The sequence below is a fragment of the Nomia melanderi genome, chromosome 8, assembly GCF_051020985.1.
Source record: "Nomia melanderi isolate GNS246 chromosome 8, iyNomMela1, whole genome shotgun sequence".
Taxonomy (NCBI): domain Eukaryota; kingdom Metazoa; phylum Arthropoda; class Insecta; order Hymenoptera; family Halictidae; genus Nomia; species Nomia melanderi.
The window spans coordinates 1,254,907-1,271,675 of NC_135006.1; the positions used below are offsets into that span (position 1 = coordinate 1,254,907).

At 45.0% G+C, this 16,769-nt stretch overlaps 1 protein-coding gene and 1 long non-coding RNA gene across 6 annotated transcripts in view; one reads left to right on the forward strand and one right to left on the reverse strand.

Moving 5' to 3' along the window:
* Nucleotides 1–16,769, forward strand: part of grh (grainy head) — a 153,515-nt gene that overhangs the window by 14,911 nt on the left and 121,835 nt on the right. For all 5 annotated transcript variants that reach the window (XM_076369666.1, XM_076369667.1, XM_076369665.1 and 2 more), the window contains exon 3: nt 3,867–4,633. In XM_076369666.1, the coding sequence (XP_076225781.1) occupies nt 3,867–4,633 (767 nt within the window). The remainder of the gene's footprint in view (nt 1–3,866; nt 4,634–16,769) is intronic.
* Nucleotides 2,560–16,769, reverse strand: part of LOC143174764 (uncharacterized) — a 53,393-nt gene continuing 39,183 nt past the window's right edge. Inside the window, exons 2-3 of the long non-coding RNA XR_012999072.1 lie at nt 16,179–16,292; nt 2,560–3,001 (exon numbers count right to left, since the gene is read on the reverse strand). This is a non-coding gene — a long non-coding RNA (uncharacterized LOC143174764). The remainder of the gene's footprint in view (nt 3,002–16,178; nt 16,293–16,769) is intronic.

A 16,769-nucleotide genomic window follows, 5' to 3' on the forward strand; every position in this document is an offset into this window, starting at 1 on the left:
GTAAGTGTACGAGACAGTTTTGAACTGACGCAGTTTTATTGAAGGTATCGTTAGAAAATTCTCACGTGCCGCTGGATCACAGCGGTTTTCAGCGAGTCGAAGCTGAATTATGGTCGGCCGCTTGGTTCGGCCATTCTTTCGATCCCTTCGGCCGCGAAGTATGCGACGCCGTTTACGATCGCGTGGCTATGCGCACCGTCAATTAACGTAATTAACAATGTTATGAGTCATCTGGCTGATATTCACGTTTCAACGGCGTGTCCAGCCGCTTAAATATCAGTTGGGTAATCGTGGGGAAATTTATTTATTTTCCATCCACGCGCCGGTCGTATTTCTTGAATCGGCCGCCGTAAATCCCTCTCGCCGACTAATAACGCGCTTTTCCGTGCCCTTTCGAGCATGTTAATCTTCGCGTTTCACCGTGCGCCGAGGCGAGCGCACCGCCTCGGAAGTACGAACTTTAATTCGCCTCGATAAATTACGAATTGCTTCACGGAATGGTGTTTAAACGCGAGAAAGTCTCGTTTCTTTCGAGACGCGCGACGGCTGACGTGTAATTATCCGCGTGTTACCGACGAAAACGAATCGAAAAGAATCAATCGGCAAAATCGTTGATTAATGCGGGCCGACCGGATTGAGCTCGTCGGGATTTTCGATGCAACGTGCGTTTCGGAGCCGAGGCCGGCTCCGTTTCTCGGAAATGAAAGTGCGCCCGATCGGTCCCGATTTTCTGACAGAAAAAGGATCGCTCGCGGGGGTCGGTAACCTTGTAATCCGCGTAGAAAGCCAGCTGGAAAGCTCGCCGATGATCCTTTGATCTTTGCTCATATTAGAAGAATATTGCCGGACGCGTTACATCGGGGGCCGGGATTAATTATCGCCGATTGACTCGGTGCGAGTCGGTCTCCTCGCGGTTATTAGTACGATTTTTATTGCACCGTTATTAGCATTCGGAAATGTTAAGCCGCGTTGCAACGCGCGCGAATATAAATACGAGGGTCGTAAACCGTGATTAATAAAATTCGGATTTTGAGACGAGCGACGATGCGACTGGAAGGGGCGATGACGAGAACGAGGCCCAGAGAATTAGAAATAAATTGCTCGGCCGTCGGACAGCAGATATATAGGCGTACAGGGTCGAACTTTTCACGAGGAAGTTCAACCGTGATAAATAACACGTCGGGAGAGGCGACTTCTTAGATCACACGTTGAAGTCAATCGATCCAACGTTTCCTGGACGCGGACAGGGGGAATTATGTAATCGACGAAATTATGTAAAGCCCGTGACGCGAAGTCGATCTTCCTGATTTTCTTCTATTCAAATTCGAGACTTTCACGGGACCCTAGGCCTTCTTCCTACTGTCGCCGGTCGACAAAGGCTTCCCGGAGTTATTCATGGAACGCCTGCCCTATTATTAGGTCGCGTTCGGCTTCAATCGAGCTGCGGTTCCCTCCTAGATCTACCCTCGTCAAAGGAACCATCCTACCCGATGAATTGCGAGTCGCCGGTGAATCGCCACCCTCAATGCTCCCATTCAAACGCTCCTCTGCTCTTGTTCCGAACGGCCTTGAACTCGACCACTGCCCCGCAATCCTTTCGAGTGGGAGTGGAACGAAATCGAATAGCAACTGGCTTGTAATCAACGAAGGAAAATTTTGAAAATCATATTGTCTACCTTGAAACCATAAATTACAGTAACAATGTAAAATTTCGAAAATTTTATTGGCTGTCTTAAAAAGCATAAATTATAACAACGATGGAAAATTTCGAAAATTTTGATGGGTGATTCGATCACAGTCTCATTCGCATGAACAGATCCGTGAACCGATCGCGGAACAGTTTTTATCGGCGCGGAACACCTTTCCTCCGCGCAGTCGAACGACAAAAACCACGCAAGAAACAGGCGTCTAGCGTTTGACAAAAACCGATTCCCTGTAATTGAATCGTGTCAATAGTTTCTTTGAATATTCTTTGGCGATACCTAGTTATGGACGCTTGACTGACTTGAATCACGCGCTCGCTAGCAGCTAGACCACGACAAAAAGAGGCGGCTATGAAGTAACGTTGATCTACCGGGCTTTTAACTTTGATAAGCCTTTTTTTGCTTGTTATGCGTTCTTTTTCTCTTGTAATTTGATCGGATTTGTACATTGGGAACGTTTTTCGGTTATTCTAAATACTTTCACTGTCTGGTGGAATATTATTAGCAGATTTTTTAATGATGAACAATTTCCTTCAAATTTTTTAGCTCGATATATTGTAATGGCGTACTTAACTTTAGATTGTGGGTTTTTGTGTGTTTACTACTCGAGAAGATTAAACTTATTTCTGAGCATTTCAATTATATAAAAATAATATGGACATTTCTTTAAATTTTAGTGAGCCCATTTGTTTATTATATTGTGCAAATTACGGTATATTATCTGCTATCTAGTCATAATTATTAATTAAATTTGAACACCACTTTTTCTTATCACAAAGATAGTACATTTATCCATTTGATAACAATAATAAATTTTTCTGTGCCAAGGTTATAAACATATAGATTTACCGTATAAGTAATAGATAATTTAAATATTTTGTGAAGAAAGAATTTTGAAGATATTGAGACTCACCTTAAGTGGGGCATATGGGTAACTTTGAAATTCTGCTGTAAGGATGTTCAACGTGTTCCTGTGCCAACATCCGTCCTAATTCTTTTTTTGAACTGCTCATTGAAATACTCAAAGATGTTCTAATTGTTCATCAGATACATTGCGTTAACTGAACAACTTATTTTTACACAATTATCTACTTGGTTCGAATTTTTTATATAATTTTTAAAAAATTCTGTTGCACAAAGTTACAACACCCACTTCGTTTAACTGACAACCGTAAAATAACCTCTTCGCTGCGCGCGCAATCTGTTCGATCTGCGGATCACGTGACCCAGCTTCCAGAGCTCCACAGTTTCGCGCCGTTGGACATATTGCGTGCGTGGTGGTAAAAGCAGTTTGCGTTCTATAAATAAACAAAATAAGTCAGATTAATGTTGTGCAACGGAAGTTTCTAATTTGTTTCGGGAAACTAAACAAGGAATTTAAAAGTACGTAAATATTTATGTGAACCTAAGAATACAAACTTAACCTAAGAAAAGTGAATATCTGATGAATACATGGGAAGAATTACTGCGCCATTACTTTAATTTGTGGTATGTTTAAATAATTTCAACGATCTCCCTCGGTTCTAAATATTGAGATTATATCATTTATGAAACTGGCTTATTGTTAGGCAGTCGTTCATTCAGATAGGTTAGCTTAAACTATGGAAAAGTTTATTGTTCTATTCACAAGTAATATCTATTTACTAATGATGAGAATTACACTACTTATTACGAAACTATCAGTAAACACATATACAGAAGCGTATATAGTTCCAATATCTGAATGAAGAACAATCTGAAAGACACAATCTTCTTAAAGACACTGAGACACCACTCGATCAGGTTTAGACTGACACATTTGTTCCCGCTCTCGCATCACGTGATCAGTAGGTTAAGCTGCGCGCGCAGGAAAGGCGGTTTGTGTACTGCAATCAACTGATTTATTTAAATCAAAATAATTAATAATCTTTTCTTTCTTAATTATTAAAAATTGCATTAATGATTTCTAAACTACCATAGTAATTATTTATTTTCAGACATAACATATACATAAACATAGTTTTAGATACAAATATTTCCGTTACTCAATTCTATTTACTTTTCATCGCCATGACAATGGCACACAAACAATTCTTGGAGACAAATTTCAACAAAACAAGAAAATTTTGTCCGAAAAGCAAAAAAGAGAAAATGTCTTTACGAATCCACTCTTGTACCCCCTAGGTGCAGGAGGGCCCAGTGTCTCCAGCGTCCTCCTCCCTGAGCAACCAGAATCAAAACGAGAGCGAGCAACAGGTGTTACTCGCCACAATGCAGCCGGTGAACGTGCTGGACCTGCACGAGCCAGCGTCGGTGCATTCCCTTCATCCAAAGTATCATCACCATCACCGTCACCACCATCATCACCACCACCATCACCATCAGCAGCACATCCAGGGTGATCCGGACGACGTGCAGCAGCGGACCGGCGACGAAGCCGACGGTAGGGTGACGCCGGTCACCGAGACAGGACCCGGGAATCCGACGCTCGGAGTTGGCGAGCACAAGATGATTGACCTGATCTACAATGACGGTCAGAAAACCGTGATGTACACCCATGACAAAGAGATCATTTACGAGAACGAAGCTGACAGGGTGCAAGTGGTGGAGTATCCTCCTCCACCGCCCTCACCGCCATCCCCTTCGCCACCCTCCGCCGTCACGAGAACTGGATTGCTACCCCCGGCTTGCGTCACACCAAGATCAGCCTCGGCTTCCGCGGCGCTGCACTTGCACCACTATCCCCAGCTGCAGCTACAACACGAAGACGACCTGCCACCTGGCGTGCGCCACGCGGTGAACGCTACCGTGCCCAATTGCGCCGCTGCCACCACCACCACAACAGTCCTGGTCCTATCCGAATTGGTGGCCGCTGATCCTGCTGCCGGCGCCGCAGCCGCACAGCAACTTACCCTCACCGCTGCTGCTGCCGCTGCCTCGCTACGGGCTGGGTAAGTGAAAGAATGCTTCTTTCGGAATGTTTGGTGGAGGATTGTTTTCTGGTTCGTTAACTTGTTGGCTGAATTTTCAGCGTTTCGGATATTATTTATTCTTTTATGATAAGGATAAATAATATTAAATCTGATCATATATTGTATTAAGATAACGTGTTATCGAGAGATCCGTTTGTACAAGATGTACCCATATGATACATCATCTTGAAAAATGATCGTCGTGAATGAGTAAATAAAAATAATAAAATGTATAGAATGAGATCTAGAAAATGTATAAATACGTTCGACGTGTATCCTGCGACGCACTTATTCAACGTCCTTGATAACTGGAGAACCTGCGGCCGCTGATAAATCATGTTGCCAGTCGCTTTACGATCCTATTGTCATATTTATTCATCGGGTTTGATTGATAGCAAGTGATATACAGTTATGCAGCAACTGTAAATGTTGTATTATAGTAAAAGCGCTTAATAGCGAAGGAACGTGTTTGGGCGTAATGCCTTTTAAAATTCATTCTTGGCTATGTTCACATTTTTACTTGGCGAGTTGTACGAAAATATTTTTAATAATTATTGTTTCGCATCGAGACCGAGCATTTTTTCCATTCAAGTATATTGAGACAGAGGAAGGGAACAGTGTAATAACTGTACGAATACATCAGAGAATCTCCTGTCCCTTTCGAGTATCCTTTCAAGTAACTCTTCGGGCGAATATTTACGGTGGTCCGCATATGATAAGAAACATCCTGCGCGCTCAATGACACTCTCCGCGCGTCACCACTCCTTAAGGCATCGACGATATTCGCAATTTTATGAGTATTGGGAGATATATGCCCAATGCGCAGCGGTGTTCGTCAACGCGGCTCGCATGATCCACGGTATAAACGAAAAGCGGTACGCGAAATTCCTACGACAGGGAACCTGTTCGCGGCGAAGCGTTTCCCCGAGCTGTTTCACGATAAAAGTGGCGGTAATTTGCATTTTTTTCGCGGGCCCGAACGATACTGTAAAATGAAAACCGTGTTCGAGTTAACAGGTGGAAAAAATGGAGACAAATGGAACATTAACTATGAAAATTCGTCTATTTAAATGTTAAAATCACATCTCTTTCCCGTCGAGTTTTAAGTGAAATGTCTAATCCACTATATTCACTCGCGGGGGAAAAAAGGCTCGCATGCCATCTTGAAGCTGTATATACCGGTGGACGAAGGAAAATGATGAAATGCACTCTTAATGGATTGCTTGGTATTTACAAAAATTCATCGATGACCCAATTCCCTCCTCGAAACGGGAAAAAAGTAACAGGAATCTAGTTGTATAACGGTATTTGCTTATTTTAGATTAGCGGACCGCGAGTAAAAAAAGAGTGAAGTTAATTATACAACCAATGTATATTCATCGCCACCCAGAAATGTTCGATCACATGGTCGATAAAAAATAAGCATCGACGGTCCAATGAAAGATATGCGAATAAATGCTCGAACTTCTCTATATATCAAGTTAATATACTTAACCGAAGACTGCGTTATCTCCTAATTTATCTTCCTCTATGAATTGTGAATATTTATTACATTTAATAACACCGCTTGTTGCTCGCTGAATCCCGCCGCCGCCGCCGCCGCCACAGCCGCCGCGCATCTTTGAATCGTTCTTTCACCGTCGCCTCTCGCTTATTTTATTTCTACTCTCACTTCGATTTCAGTCTCCATTTTCCATACTATTTATATCTCGCCATTTTCCCCATTAATTTCTACACTTTTCTCATTCCACCGTTTCCTTTGCAATCCTCTTAATAATTCCAACAACCACGTTGTTACAATCTATTTCAAAACCTCATCGTCGTTACTACGATCGAATATTTTCAAGCTACATTGCACACTTACACGTTATACAGGCCTGCTAGATGCACGAACGGCCAACTACAGGCGATTCGTTATTCAATTTATCGGCACAGTCAGCGCAGAAGCATTTCCCGCCAAAAATACCGCGCCGTGGAAAGGGAATGGGGCGAACAATCGGCCGGCCACTGTGCCACGGAAAAATGAAATTCCGCGGCAACAACGAACCATGGCGGCCGGCAGCAGCCGCCGACAATTACTGATTCGTATTAAAGCGGCCGCGCGCGCTGTCCCAACGTGGCTTGGCGCGGGATAGTTTCTCGCGCCTTAATAAGCCGTAAAGTATCGCGAAAAGTGTCCCCGGTCGCGGACAGTAGCCTGCTCGCTCGCACGGAAAAACTCGAGTCGCCCTCCGCGTTGCGCGCACGTTGAAACGTGGCGCGCTATCGGGCTCGTGTATCAGCGCCGACAATTAACAATTATTGCGCACACCTACTCGCGAGCAGCGCGTTGGATAAGTCACGTTGCTGCGTAGAATTTATTATTACGACGGTGCGCGAATGTTACAGCTCCGCCCAGTCGCGGTGTCCCGCCGGATCGTCAGCGTCGTCGATCGATTCTGCCCCATCGAGCCAATCTACAATCTTCCACTTGCTTTTTTCTCTTCGTTTTTGCATTTGATCCACTTGATTCGATTTCGATATCGTCGTTTCGATACTTGTTACCGGATGATGCTCGTAACTCGTATCTGATTGCGGTTTCATTACTTTTCGCTGTTTTATGTGCGATCTGTCGACTAGAATTTATCTTGCGGCCGTTGATTTGGTGCTCCTTCTTCAGTTGCGGTGGGATTTCGATTGGTGTTTTTGATAGCGTTCGGTAGCAGGATTCGTGAGCTTGGATTGTAATATTTTCCGGATTTAAGAGTAATGATTTCGGTTCCACGGGCTAAATGATTCTTGTGGTTGGAGACTTGTGGGCTTGCGTCTTAATGTTGGTGGTATCTGTGAATTTTGAGTTGTTTGTGGATACACAGATATATGAAGAAATGAAGTTTATTGTAATTTCTTTTTGAAATGACGTTGCTAAATCTCTTCACGTATATTGATATATAAATATTAGTAGTGGCATGTATGTCTCTTTAAATATTCATAATTATTTTAGTTTCTTTATTCTATTCAATTCCCATATATAAACTGTATAAAGTACTACTAACCAAAAGTTCAAATCATATTTATTCCCAAAATTCATCTTCCAGAACGTTTAGCCAATGTCTACCGAAAAAATGTCTTTCTAAAAGTACTTTGAGACGAGGATATTGTTTAAAATCAATTTTCATAGAAAAACCAGTCCACGGTCCGCGACATTTAAATAACCCTGTACACGGCGAGCGACCTGAATAAACAACGAGCCGCTCGTAAAGTGCTCATTGTGTCTACGGTTACGCTCGCAGCCGTTTTCCAAAGCGGTGCTCGAAAATCGGAACGCAATCAAGATCGGGATCTACTAATTTGTAACATTTCCATATCGCGCTTGTATCTTTAATATATCCTCGCGGGCCGCGCGAAACATCGGTAAACACGGGAACAGCGCTTTTAACCCGGCGCACGGTACCGTATCTATAGAAATGACGTTCTTTTCAAATGTTGCGCGCTGAACTATGCGCACGCGTCCAACCGTAACACAATGAATAATCGGCGTCGGAACGACGGAGAGGGAAAAAAATCAGAATAACGTCACGCAAGTGCCACGGCGAATCAAACAGTTTGCGATAAACACTTCGATCTTACTGTGTCTCAAAAATAATGGGTACACCGAATCAACCGAAGGAACTTTCTTATTACATCCAATTCAATCTCGAAAAAACGTATATTTATCTCCAAATTCTCATAAAAATCAAAGTACATATAAACTCTTCATCGATTTCATAGAATATTTTAATTCTATCGGTTTCTGTTTAGTCGCTCGCAATATGAATATGAAAAATCAATCTACTGATCATTGAACCTTGAGTCAGCCGGCGCGAATTGTCATTTCAGGGCTGCGCGCGAGTCTTTAGTAGCGACCTGTAGTCGCGGAGCAGCGACGCGGACCGATATAACCATTAAAACGCTCTCGCACACAGCCGCGCACGCCTTGCTCTTTTGCAATAAATAAAAATCAGCTGCAATTAATCGGCCGTAAGATATGCACGCGGAGACCTTGGGGCCTCGAAAACAACCGTGTCTCCTTCTCCACCAGCGGGCTCCTCCCGACGGCCGCGGCTTATTTTTCGCTCCCGCTCGATTATTATAAATCGGATGTTTTGCGGTGCCGATCTGCGCAGAATCTGCCGGCTCCTCCGTTTCGGCTGGCCCCGGTCGTCCGTTTTTTTTTATTCTCCTCGTTCCCCGTCGTCCATGCTTTCGTTTTCTTCGTCATCGCGGAGACGGGTATAAACTGCGGGCCGCTGAAGAACGAAGACGCGCGTTGTCTTCGAAAATTTGAGCTTCCTTTCACTCCAGTCGTGCCACGGCGTTTTATGAAAGCGAAGATAAGAAGGTGTCGAGCCGCAGGGAATCGAGTGCCGTTTATTGCTGCCGGGCCGCGACACTGTGCAATATTTTTCAAGACACGTCTACGGTGTAGATTAAATGTTTGTTGCCCCCTTAGTTCCGTTTCTTCTCTTTTCGGTGACGCTTCGAGGCGAAAGTATAGGATCGGGGTTCGTTATTAATGAAGCAGGATAATATTATCTTTTTAATGATACGATAAAACCGGAGGAGTCGGTAGCCACGTGAATTAGGTGTTTCATTAATTGCAGAATGATGTTTCTGAGTGAGGTTTATTCCGGGGCTAACGTAAAACGACGAAGTCGGTTGCTTTTTTTATACGAATAAATCGTGGACTTTTAAACAATATCGTGTCTCTTAGCTTGTTTTTGTATCAAATTCGCGGTTAAACGTGATGGTTGTTTAATAAAGGTTTCATTCGAGATTGCAAGTGGATTAAATTTTATTCCTAGGAAGTAGGCAAGACAATCGAAACGCAATGATGTTTCTAACCGCGGCGAAAGCAGGTTATCCTCCGCGAGTAAAATGCTGGTAATCAGATTAAAATCGGCTAAAGCTTCGATCAGCTTCGCGTCAGTCGACGTTGAACTTGTCACGGAACAAGATTCGTCTCCGCAACCCCCCGTAAGCGCCTTATTCCAGGGCTTAAGCACACGCGTCAAGGAAATCCGAAGCGGATTCTCGATTCGTGGCGGTTCAATCCCGCCAGGTAAGCTGCTATTCGCGCCCAAGGAAAGAAACGGCCGAGGAGAGAAAGAGATTGTTAATTCGTGAGTCGGCCTTGGGGCGCACCGAAGAAAATTCGATATGTACAAAATGTCTGAAACGTTTCATCGACCATGAAAATAATCTCGAGTTTCGACAACGTTCACAAATAAATAAGTAGTCGAATGCGTTTCGAATGTAACTCCAGTGCGCGCGGTTGAACCGTTGATAATATTAAATGAAAAGATAGATACAAACATATTTCAGAACTTTCATGTATCAACGGTAGAACCACCGCGCCCGTCAAAGTGACTCGTTACACTTTTCTTGTTTCACATCTGCTCATATCTTCAAAGTGTGAAATATCCGAAATGATTTGAAAAATAGTATCACTTGAATACTGTAACAAATATAAACAAAACATAAGATAAAACAAAAATGATACATTCGTTCTAGCAATAGCTCATCATAGTCTAATCCTCACTAACAAACTTTAAACGAAAAATATAAATGTTAAACCATTATTTCCATTTCTATCTCAGATTTCACACACCGTCCAGAACTCACGGAATCGTTGTAGCAGTAACTTGTAAGCGATAATGATCCAGAAACACACGTTTGAGCCGAAAACAAGTGACCCCAACACGCCCAGTCATGTCGCCGATTTTCGGTGGGCTTCCGTATTCCGAGACCCGCCGTTCTCGGCGGCTGATTCGATTTTGCAACGCGATCGGGACCGTCATCGGCGGGTGTCCGGCGGGTTTCTCACGTGTCGGGGCTCAGCGATTATTACTTCCAACGTGTTTCGCACTGTACGACCGCGTACTAACTGTCCACGGGAGCGAGTGGTTGGTTGCGAAATAAGAAGCTAAATTGCGATACGCAGCATAAAATTAAAATACGAGAGGAAGAATACGGTGGCCGGGTCCGAGCCGCGATCAAATTTGCATATATTTCGCGCAATTCCTGACCGCGCTCGTTGCCCCCGCCGTGAAGTCGAAATTACCGGCGGCCGGTTAACATCCCGGCCGGCCGTTTCTCACGCACGGAACACATTTTCGTAGGAAACGTTTCTGCGTGGCCACGGTGTCGTGCGTGCCCGCGGGGAGCGTGCGTCCAGCGATCGACGCCGGTGGTATTCGACGACGCGGCGCAGTTTTGTCGCAATCTATTCATCGCGCGAAAACATTTCACGAGATCTCGTTACGATAAGCTTCCTCTTTTAGTACGCCAAATTACAGGCGACCGGGGCCTGTAATTAAATTAATGTGAAAGACGGCTCGCCGGACCTCCTTTGCTTGTATTTTGGATCGCGCGAGACGGCGCGACAGAATTTTTGTTAACGCGATTAAGAAATATCTGATGATGTAGGTTGTGAATCGGAAATCGTTGAGAGGAGGGCTGGGTGATATGGAGATACCCAGAATGGAAGAAATAATTGGTCCGTTTGAGTTATTTAGCGTTTTTCATTTTGATATTGCTTTGGAGTAACTGGTGCAGTGAAGCGTGTAATTAGTTTGGATGTATAGAGTCAAATGCTTTTGTATGAAAATTAACGAAGGCATTTCAATACTAGAGAAGACGCTCCGGAGATTTCAACGCGCGGTTGGCGAAGCGCTCGCAGTGATTTCGATGCGTGGTTATATGTTATCGATCTCGAAGTTCAAAGAACATTTCTTTCTCTGTTTTTATTAAAAATTTTATCTTCTATTCGATTAAAATCCGTAGAAACGGCCATGCTATTAGAACCAGAAAGAAGGATCTCCTCCGAGAACTTTATTGTTGTATCCGGTAAACGTATCGAAGCATAAAATCAAAGGAGCTATAACGAGCGTAAACTTGCAATACGTTTAAACGACCGTCAGTTTCGAAATCGCCAAAAAACAAACATCGTGTTCGAAGTCGGAAAAAAACGTGGAGAAGAAGACAATCGGCGCCCACCGGGTTGCATAACGCAACACCGGCGTGTCCGTTTTAGCAGCGCAAAAACTTGTTGCGCGTTGCAAATCCCGGGACGAAGCGTTGCGGAGCCGGCTGTAAACGCAGACACGGCCCGCGGGGAGGTCTGTCAAATAAATAATCGACCGAAAGCGTGCGCGCACCGCTCGGCTCGGTCCGCGGGTGTATTGTTCCCGCGTGACGTCACATCCTCGAAAACACTATTATTATAGACAGCGTGCACCCACCTCCGACGCATTAACATAGATTACGAGCGCGCGAGGGCCTCAGGCAATCCAGCTTTTCTTCGGCCGATCGCGATTCCATCTTGCCGGATTTATCGAACCTGGTCGTACCCGTTTTCTGGGCCTTCTGTCGCGGCACAATTAATGAAACTTCTGTCAAATAATTCAAACGTAAGTCCCTCATTTGCTCGATCTTTAATTATACGTTCCCGACAGAAGTATCATTTCCGCTCAACATTGTCGATCGAAGATTAAAGGGAATTAGCCGACCACTTTTCACCTTCGACGATTCTTCTTTTACCATTCCTGTTTCCTCGCAGTTCCACTTTCCACCTTTCACAACGTTTCTTTTATCATTCGTTACAATTCCAACCACCTGCCATTAACCATCCTTCTTTCATCTTCCTTTCCCTTCTCAGCAATTGCAATCTTTCTCTTTGTCTTAAAGACGAATTGATATCGACGTCAACTTCCAGGATCAAATCCCGAAAATTCGACTTCAAGTAGAAATGAATACTTCAAGATTTCATTATATTCAAGAATACATTAGGATTATGTAAAACTTTACTGCATTTCTTTGCAATCGAAAGCGTTCCCCATTATCTCTCCGGATTTCTCGAAAAAATAAGATATCGAATAGGGGTGACGAAAGGGAATAAGGATGAAACGATGCCTCGTAAATCGAGGCATAATTGCTCACGACGGAAGGTCTCGCCCCCGTCGCGGGATTTTCGTATCACCGGGGGCACGCGTTTTCGTATGCGCGCCAAATTGCCGTAATGACGGCGTGCGCCGATAAAAAGGCCTGCGGTTCGCAGAAAGCAGAATGCAAGACGGGGAGAGACACCCGGGTCCCTCCTGTGTCGTCGCCGCGGCCTGCTTCTTGCCTGGTCCGGAGGTGCCTTTGATCCGTCGCGTTTTCAGCCTCGGAATACATATATGCGCGGTTCTCGACTTTTTGCGGCTTCCGGGGACGCGAGACTGAAGCGGGGAACAATGTAAAGAAGAAATTATTATGTCGTACCGGTACATCGATCGATAAAAATCGTCCGGCGAGGGCGAAGAGGAAGGGGCGGGCCCGATCGAACGCGCAAAACGAGCTCGACGGGCAGGAAACTTGGTCCGAAAATAATGGGACACCCCGCTACCCTGTTATCCCACCGTACTGTGTCTCGACTGCTTTTTTGAGGGTTAAATCGCGCTTTATTGCATCGATGAAGTTCACCCTCTTGTATCTGCAGCTACTATTTCTATATTTATACTTCGATAGTTATTCACTAAATTTTTATTTATAAAATATTCTATGTTTTACGAGTTAAGAATAAAATATATTTTGGAATCTTATAGGACTTTTAGGATCTAGAAGTACTAATAACAATAACTTTGTTAAATACATGAATATCTAGGTTCCTCAATTCAAATAACGAATAATGAGTACTATACTTTGCTGGAAAGTGATTTATAATTCCATCAAATCGCACGCCACGTTGTATCTACAGTACCATACCTCGAAACCTCTCAAATCTTTCGAACTTTAATATATCCAAGCATGATAAATGCAACGAGTAGAGGAAACTTTTCCACAGTTCCCCGAAAGATAGCGAGTCACCGAAAGATGACGAATTTTATTGCATCCGAAGCGTGACGGTGTCTCGATACATCGGATCCGCTCTAAAATTAGAAACTGGGGATTTTCCAATACCCTGATGTGCCACGATTTTTTCTCTCTTTACCATTTTTCGCGACTTCATTTTCCCTCGCCTTCCGTCCCTTTCTTTCCGGTTCAGTCGCCATCGCGGAACAGCAGTGCGCGCGGGCGGGCGCGCATGTATCACCGTCTGGCCGGATCGTAATCACTCACCAATGGAAATCGGCTGACGTTGAGACAAATTCTGTTCGCGCCGGTGAGTGATTACGATATTTCGAGATAGTGGCCGCGTGTGCCGAGCGTGTCGACATATTTCCACGCCACGCACCGACCGTGCCGCGCCAATAAGATATAACCCGCCCGCCGCTGCCATTTTTCCGCCAGATACGTTTCCCGTATCTAGATCGCGGCCGGATTTGCGCGTGGACGAGCGCAATGTATTCGGCGAACGTTTCAGGCGATTTTGGACATGTATCCGTGGCATTCCGAGCGATACGAGAGCTCCTTACGCTTGTGCCGCAAAATACGGTAATAATATTGCAACCCCGATCGTTCGGTTGCATTTGCACTCACTCCTCGCAATATATATTATACATTCGGGATCGATGATTACGGTTTATTATTTTCCTCGTTCGAATGGCTACTTTGTGCATTATTACGTTGCACACCTGCGCATGGTACACTAGAATTACCTGGCTACGCGACTCAACGGTATCGCGGAATTATACTTTATAGTTATTCTTTTTCGACGTAACACAATTCGATGCTACAGTGTGTAATTGTGTGGGATGCGGTTGCAAGTTTATCCAAGAGTTATGCAAATGCGTTATGCGTGTATATGCCTCGGATGCATTGTGAGGTTACACAATATGTCCGCCGAATTTTATTATATTACGAAGTTGCAAATTCATGTAGATCCTCCGTGTAATCTCGTTATGCATTATTTGCATACAGTCGCAAGACAAAGTTGTGTAGCGTGGTTACATTGTTCTGGTATACTGCATCAACAATTTAACCAGTTTATGGTTACACCATGACTGATATACAATTATAGTCAACATTACGGAACTACATTGCGCAATTCTGCAATACTCTTTTACACTTGCCTTACGCATTTCAGCATTCCATCGCAATGCACTTGTCTATCCAAAGTGCAGTTACACAAACAACACGGAATTTCATTATACAGCCGCATTATGCTCCGCTGCAGTTTTCTCGAACAATTCCCGTTCTCTGTCGATATCTCCATCGAAGCTCATCGTGGGCTTCTATCATAACGTTTCTCTGCGAGACAGCGTAACGTGATTACAATATCACGCGGTTGCATCCAGCGTCGACGATGTGCAATTATGTTACGGAGTTGCCTCGGCTAGCCGTTAGGTTACTGCCGGTCCGATCGAAGCATGCGGTCTCTCCATACGCACGCGTTATGCGCTCGTTGTGACGGAGTCCAGCCTCTGTACCCTAACTGGCCAGCGATCCTCTCTCCGTACCGCGTAGTAGTAATTTCCCAAACGATTTTAATTGTACTTGAAATGGATGCACGTACAGCCCCGCGGCGGGCAAAGAACTCCAATTAGTCGGTCGCGGTGGTGTCCTTATGCTGCCTCGGTCCGGTAAAAACTAATGCCGAAATAAGGGAAGAGCGAAAGAAGTCGGGTGGTTCGCGATGCGCGCGTGAGTACGTGCACGTCACGCGCGCGCGCGCAAGAAAATCTCACCGATACCCATGCCGGGGACCGAGAGGAACAGAGGGACAGGGCCCCGGGATCACATACCTAAACGTATTACTCATACCGCGGTGTCCAGGCATCCTCTCGAACAACTCCCGGGACTCCGGATCGGTATACCGGTGAACTCTGCCGGCTGCATTACGATGCGCTTTTTGCCAGTATTTAGTACGCGTCGTTCGAACGATGAAAATTTTCGTGTGCCCCGTTTCTTGCACCGACTGAGAGCCGCCGGCCGACCGATAGGGGATCAACGAACCCCGCGGACGTTCTTCCTACTCGATGCCAGGTCTGCTTGATCCGCGTGGCCACGTTTTCCTTCTGTTTTGCATCGTAATGGCGCGCGATCCGCCCCCGCGCGCTTCGTTTTTCGTGAAAATTCAACCGGTCACCGTGTTGCCAAGCAGTCGTAATGTCGGGCATAATTCGCCGGCCAATGGATCGACGTAGGTGAGAAACTAAGCCACATTGTAAGACGATACAGGGGAGAGTGTGTGCGGTACTCCTCCGTCTCTGCGCGGAGCGATGGGTTCGAGTTGAGGAGGGAAGACTTGGAACGAGGTTTCAGGGAAATGGATCGAGATTTAATGTGATCTGTGTGTGACATGTTTGGTTGTTGAAGTTTATGAAGATTGTATGAATTGTGGTTGATTGTAGACAAATGTACTCGCTGAAGCAGAAACATTAATGTTATGTATTGTCCCACTTTCAGACTGAACAATGGGTTCGAATTATATAAAGATGGACAAGGTTTAAGTCCTAGATAACCGCTGCAATTATTCAACGATCATTGTTATCATACACACGCTTCACCTTTCGAGAAAAGATTCACCTCTTAATCTTCATGTTCAAACCTATTAGATATTACAACGATCACTAAACATTACCTCATTTTCGTAATTCCCCATTTTAAACATCTCTCCGTTTAACATCGTCATCACGGTACATCAGCATCCAAGAATCAATATGTTGTCTTACCCATCGCTGCTTCACTGGCTCGCCTGAAACAATATTACGCATTTTTATAGTCGATATTAAGAACCGAAGATTAAAATTTCCGTGACGAAGCGCAGAAACGGATCGCATGCGGGAACGAGAGCGAGGCAACCGCGGACAGGGAAGGAGGAGGGCAAGATGGCCGCCTCTGGGGTCCAGTCCTGTACGGGGAAAAGCGTCGGACCTCCGCGTTGTCCGTCTCTCCTTTTAATTCCCACCGGTGTGTCCTTCGTTTCTGCTCTCTCTTTCTTTCTCTCCTCCTCCCTCTGCCTCCTCCGTCCCCTACCAGGCCGCCGCATTCGGTCTCCCGTCCTCTTTTCGAAACCTTCGTCGCTGCCGTATGCGTTCGGGTCCACCGGTGGTTCCCTCGTGCTCCTCCGCATAAAACTCTCCCTCCCCCTCGCGCTGCCGCGTCCCTCTTTTGGCGGTCGATCGCCATGATGCCACGTGACGCGGGGAGCCGTTCGGTGTTTTATGCGACC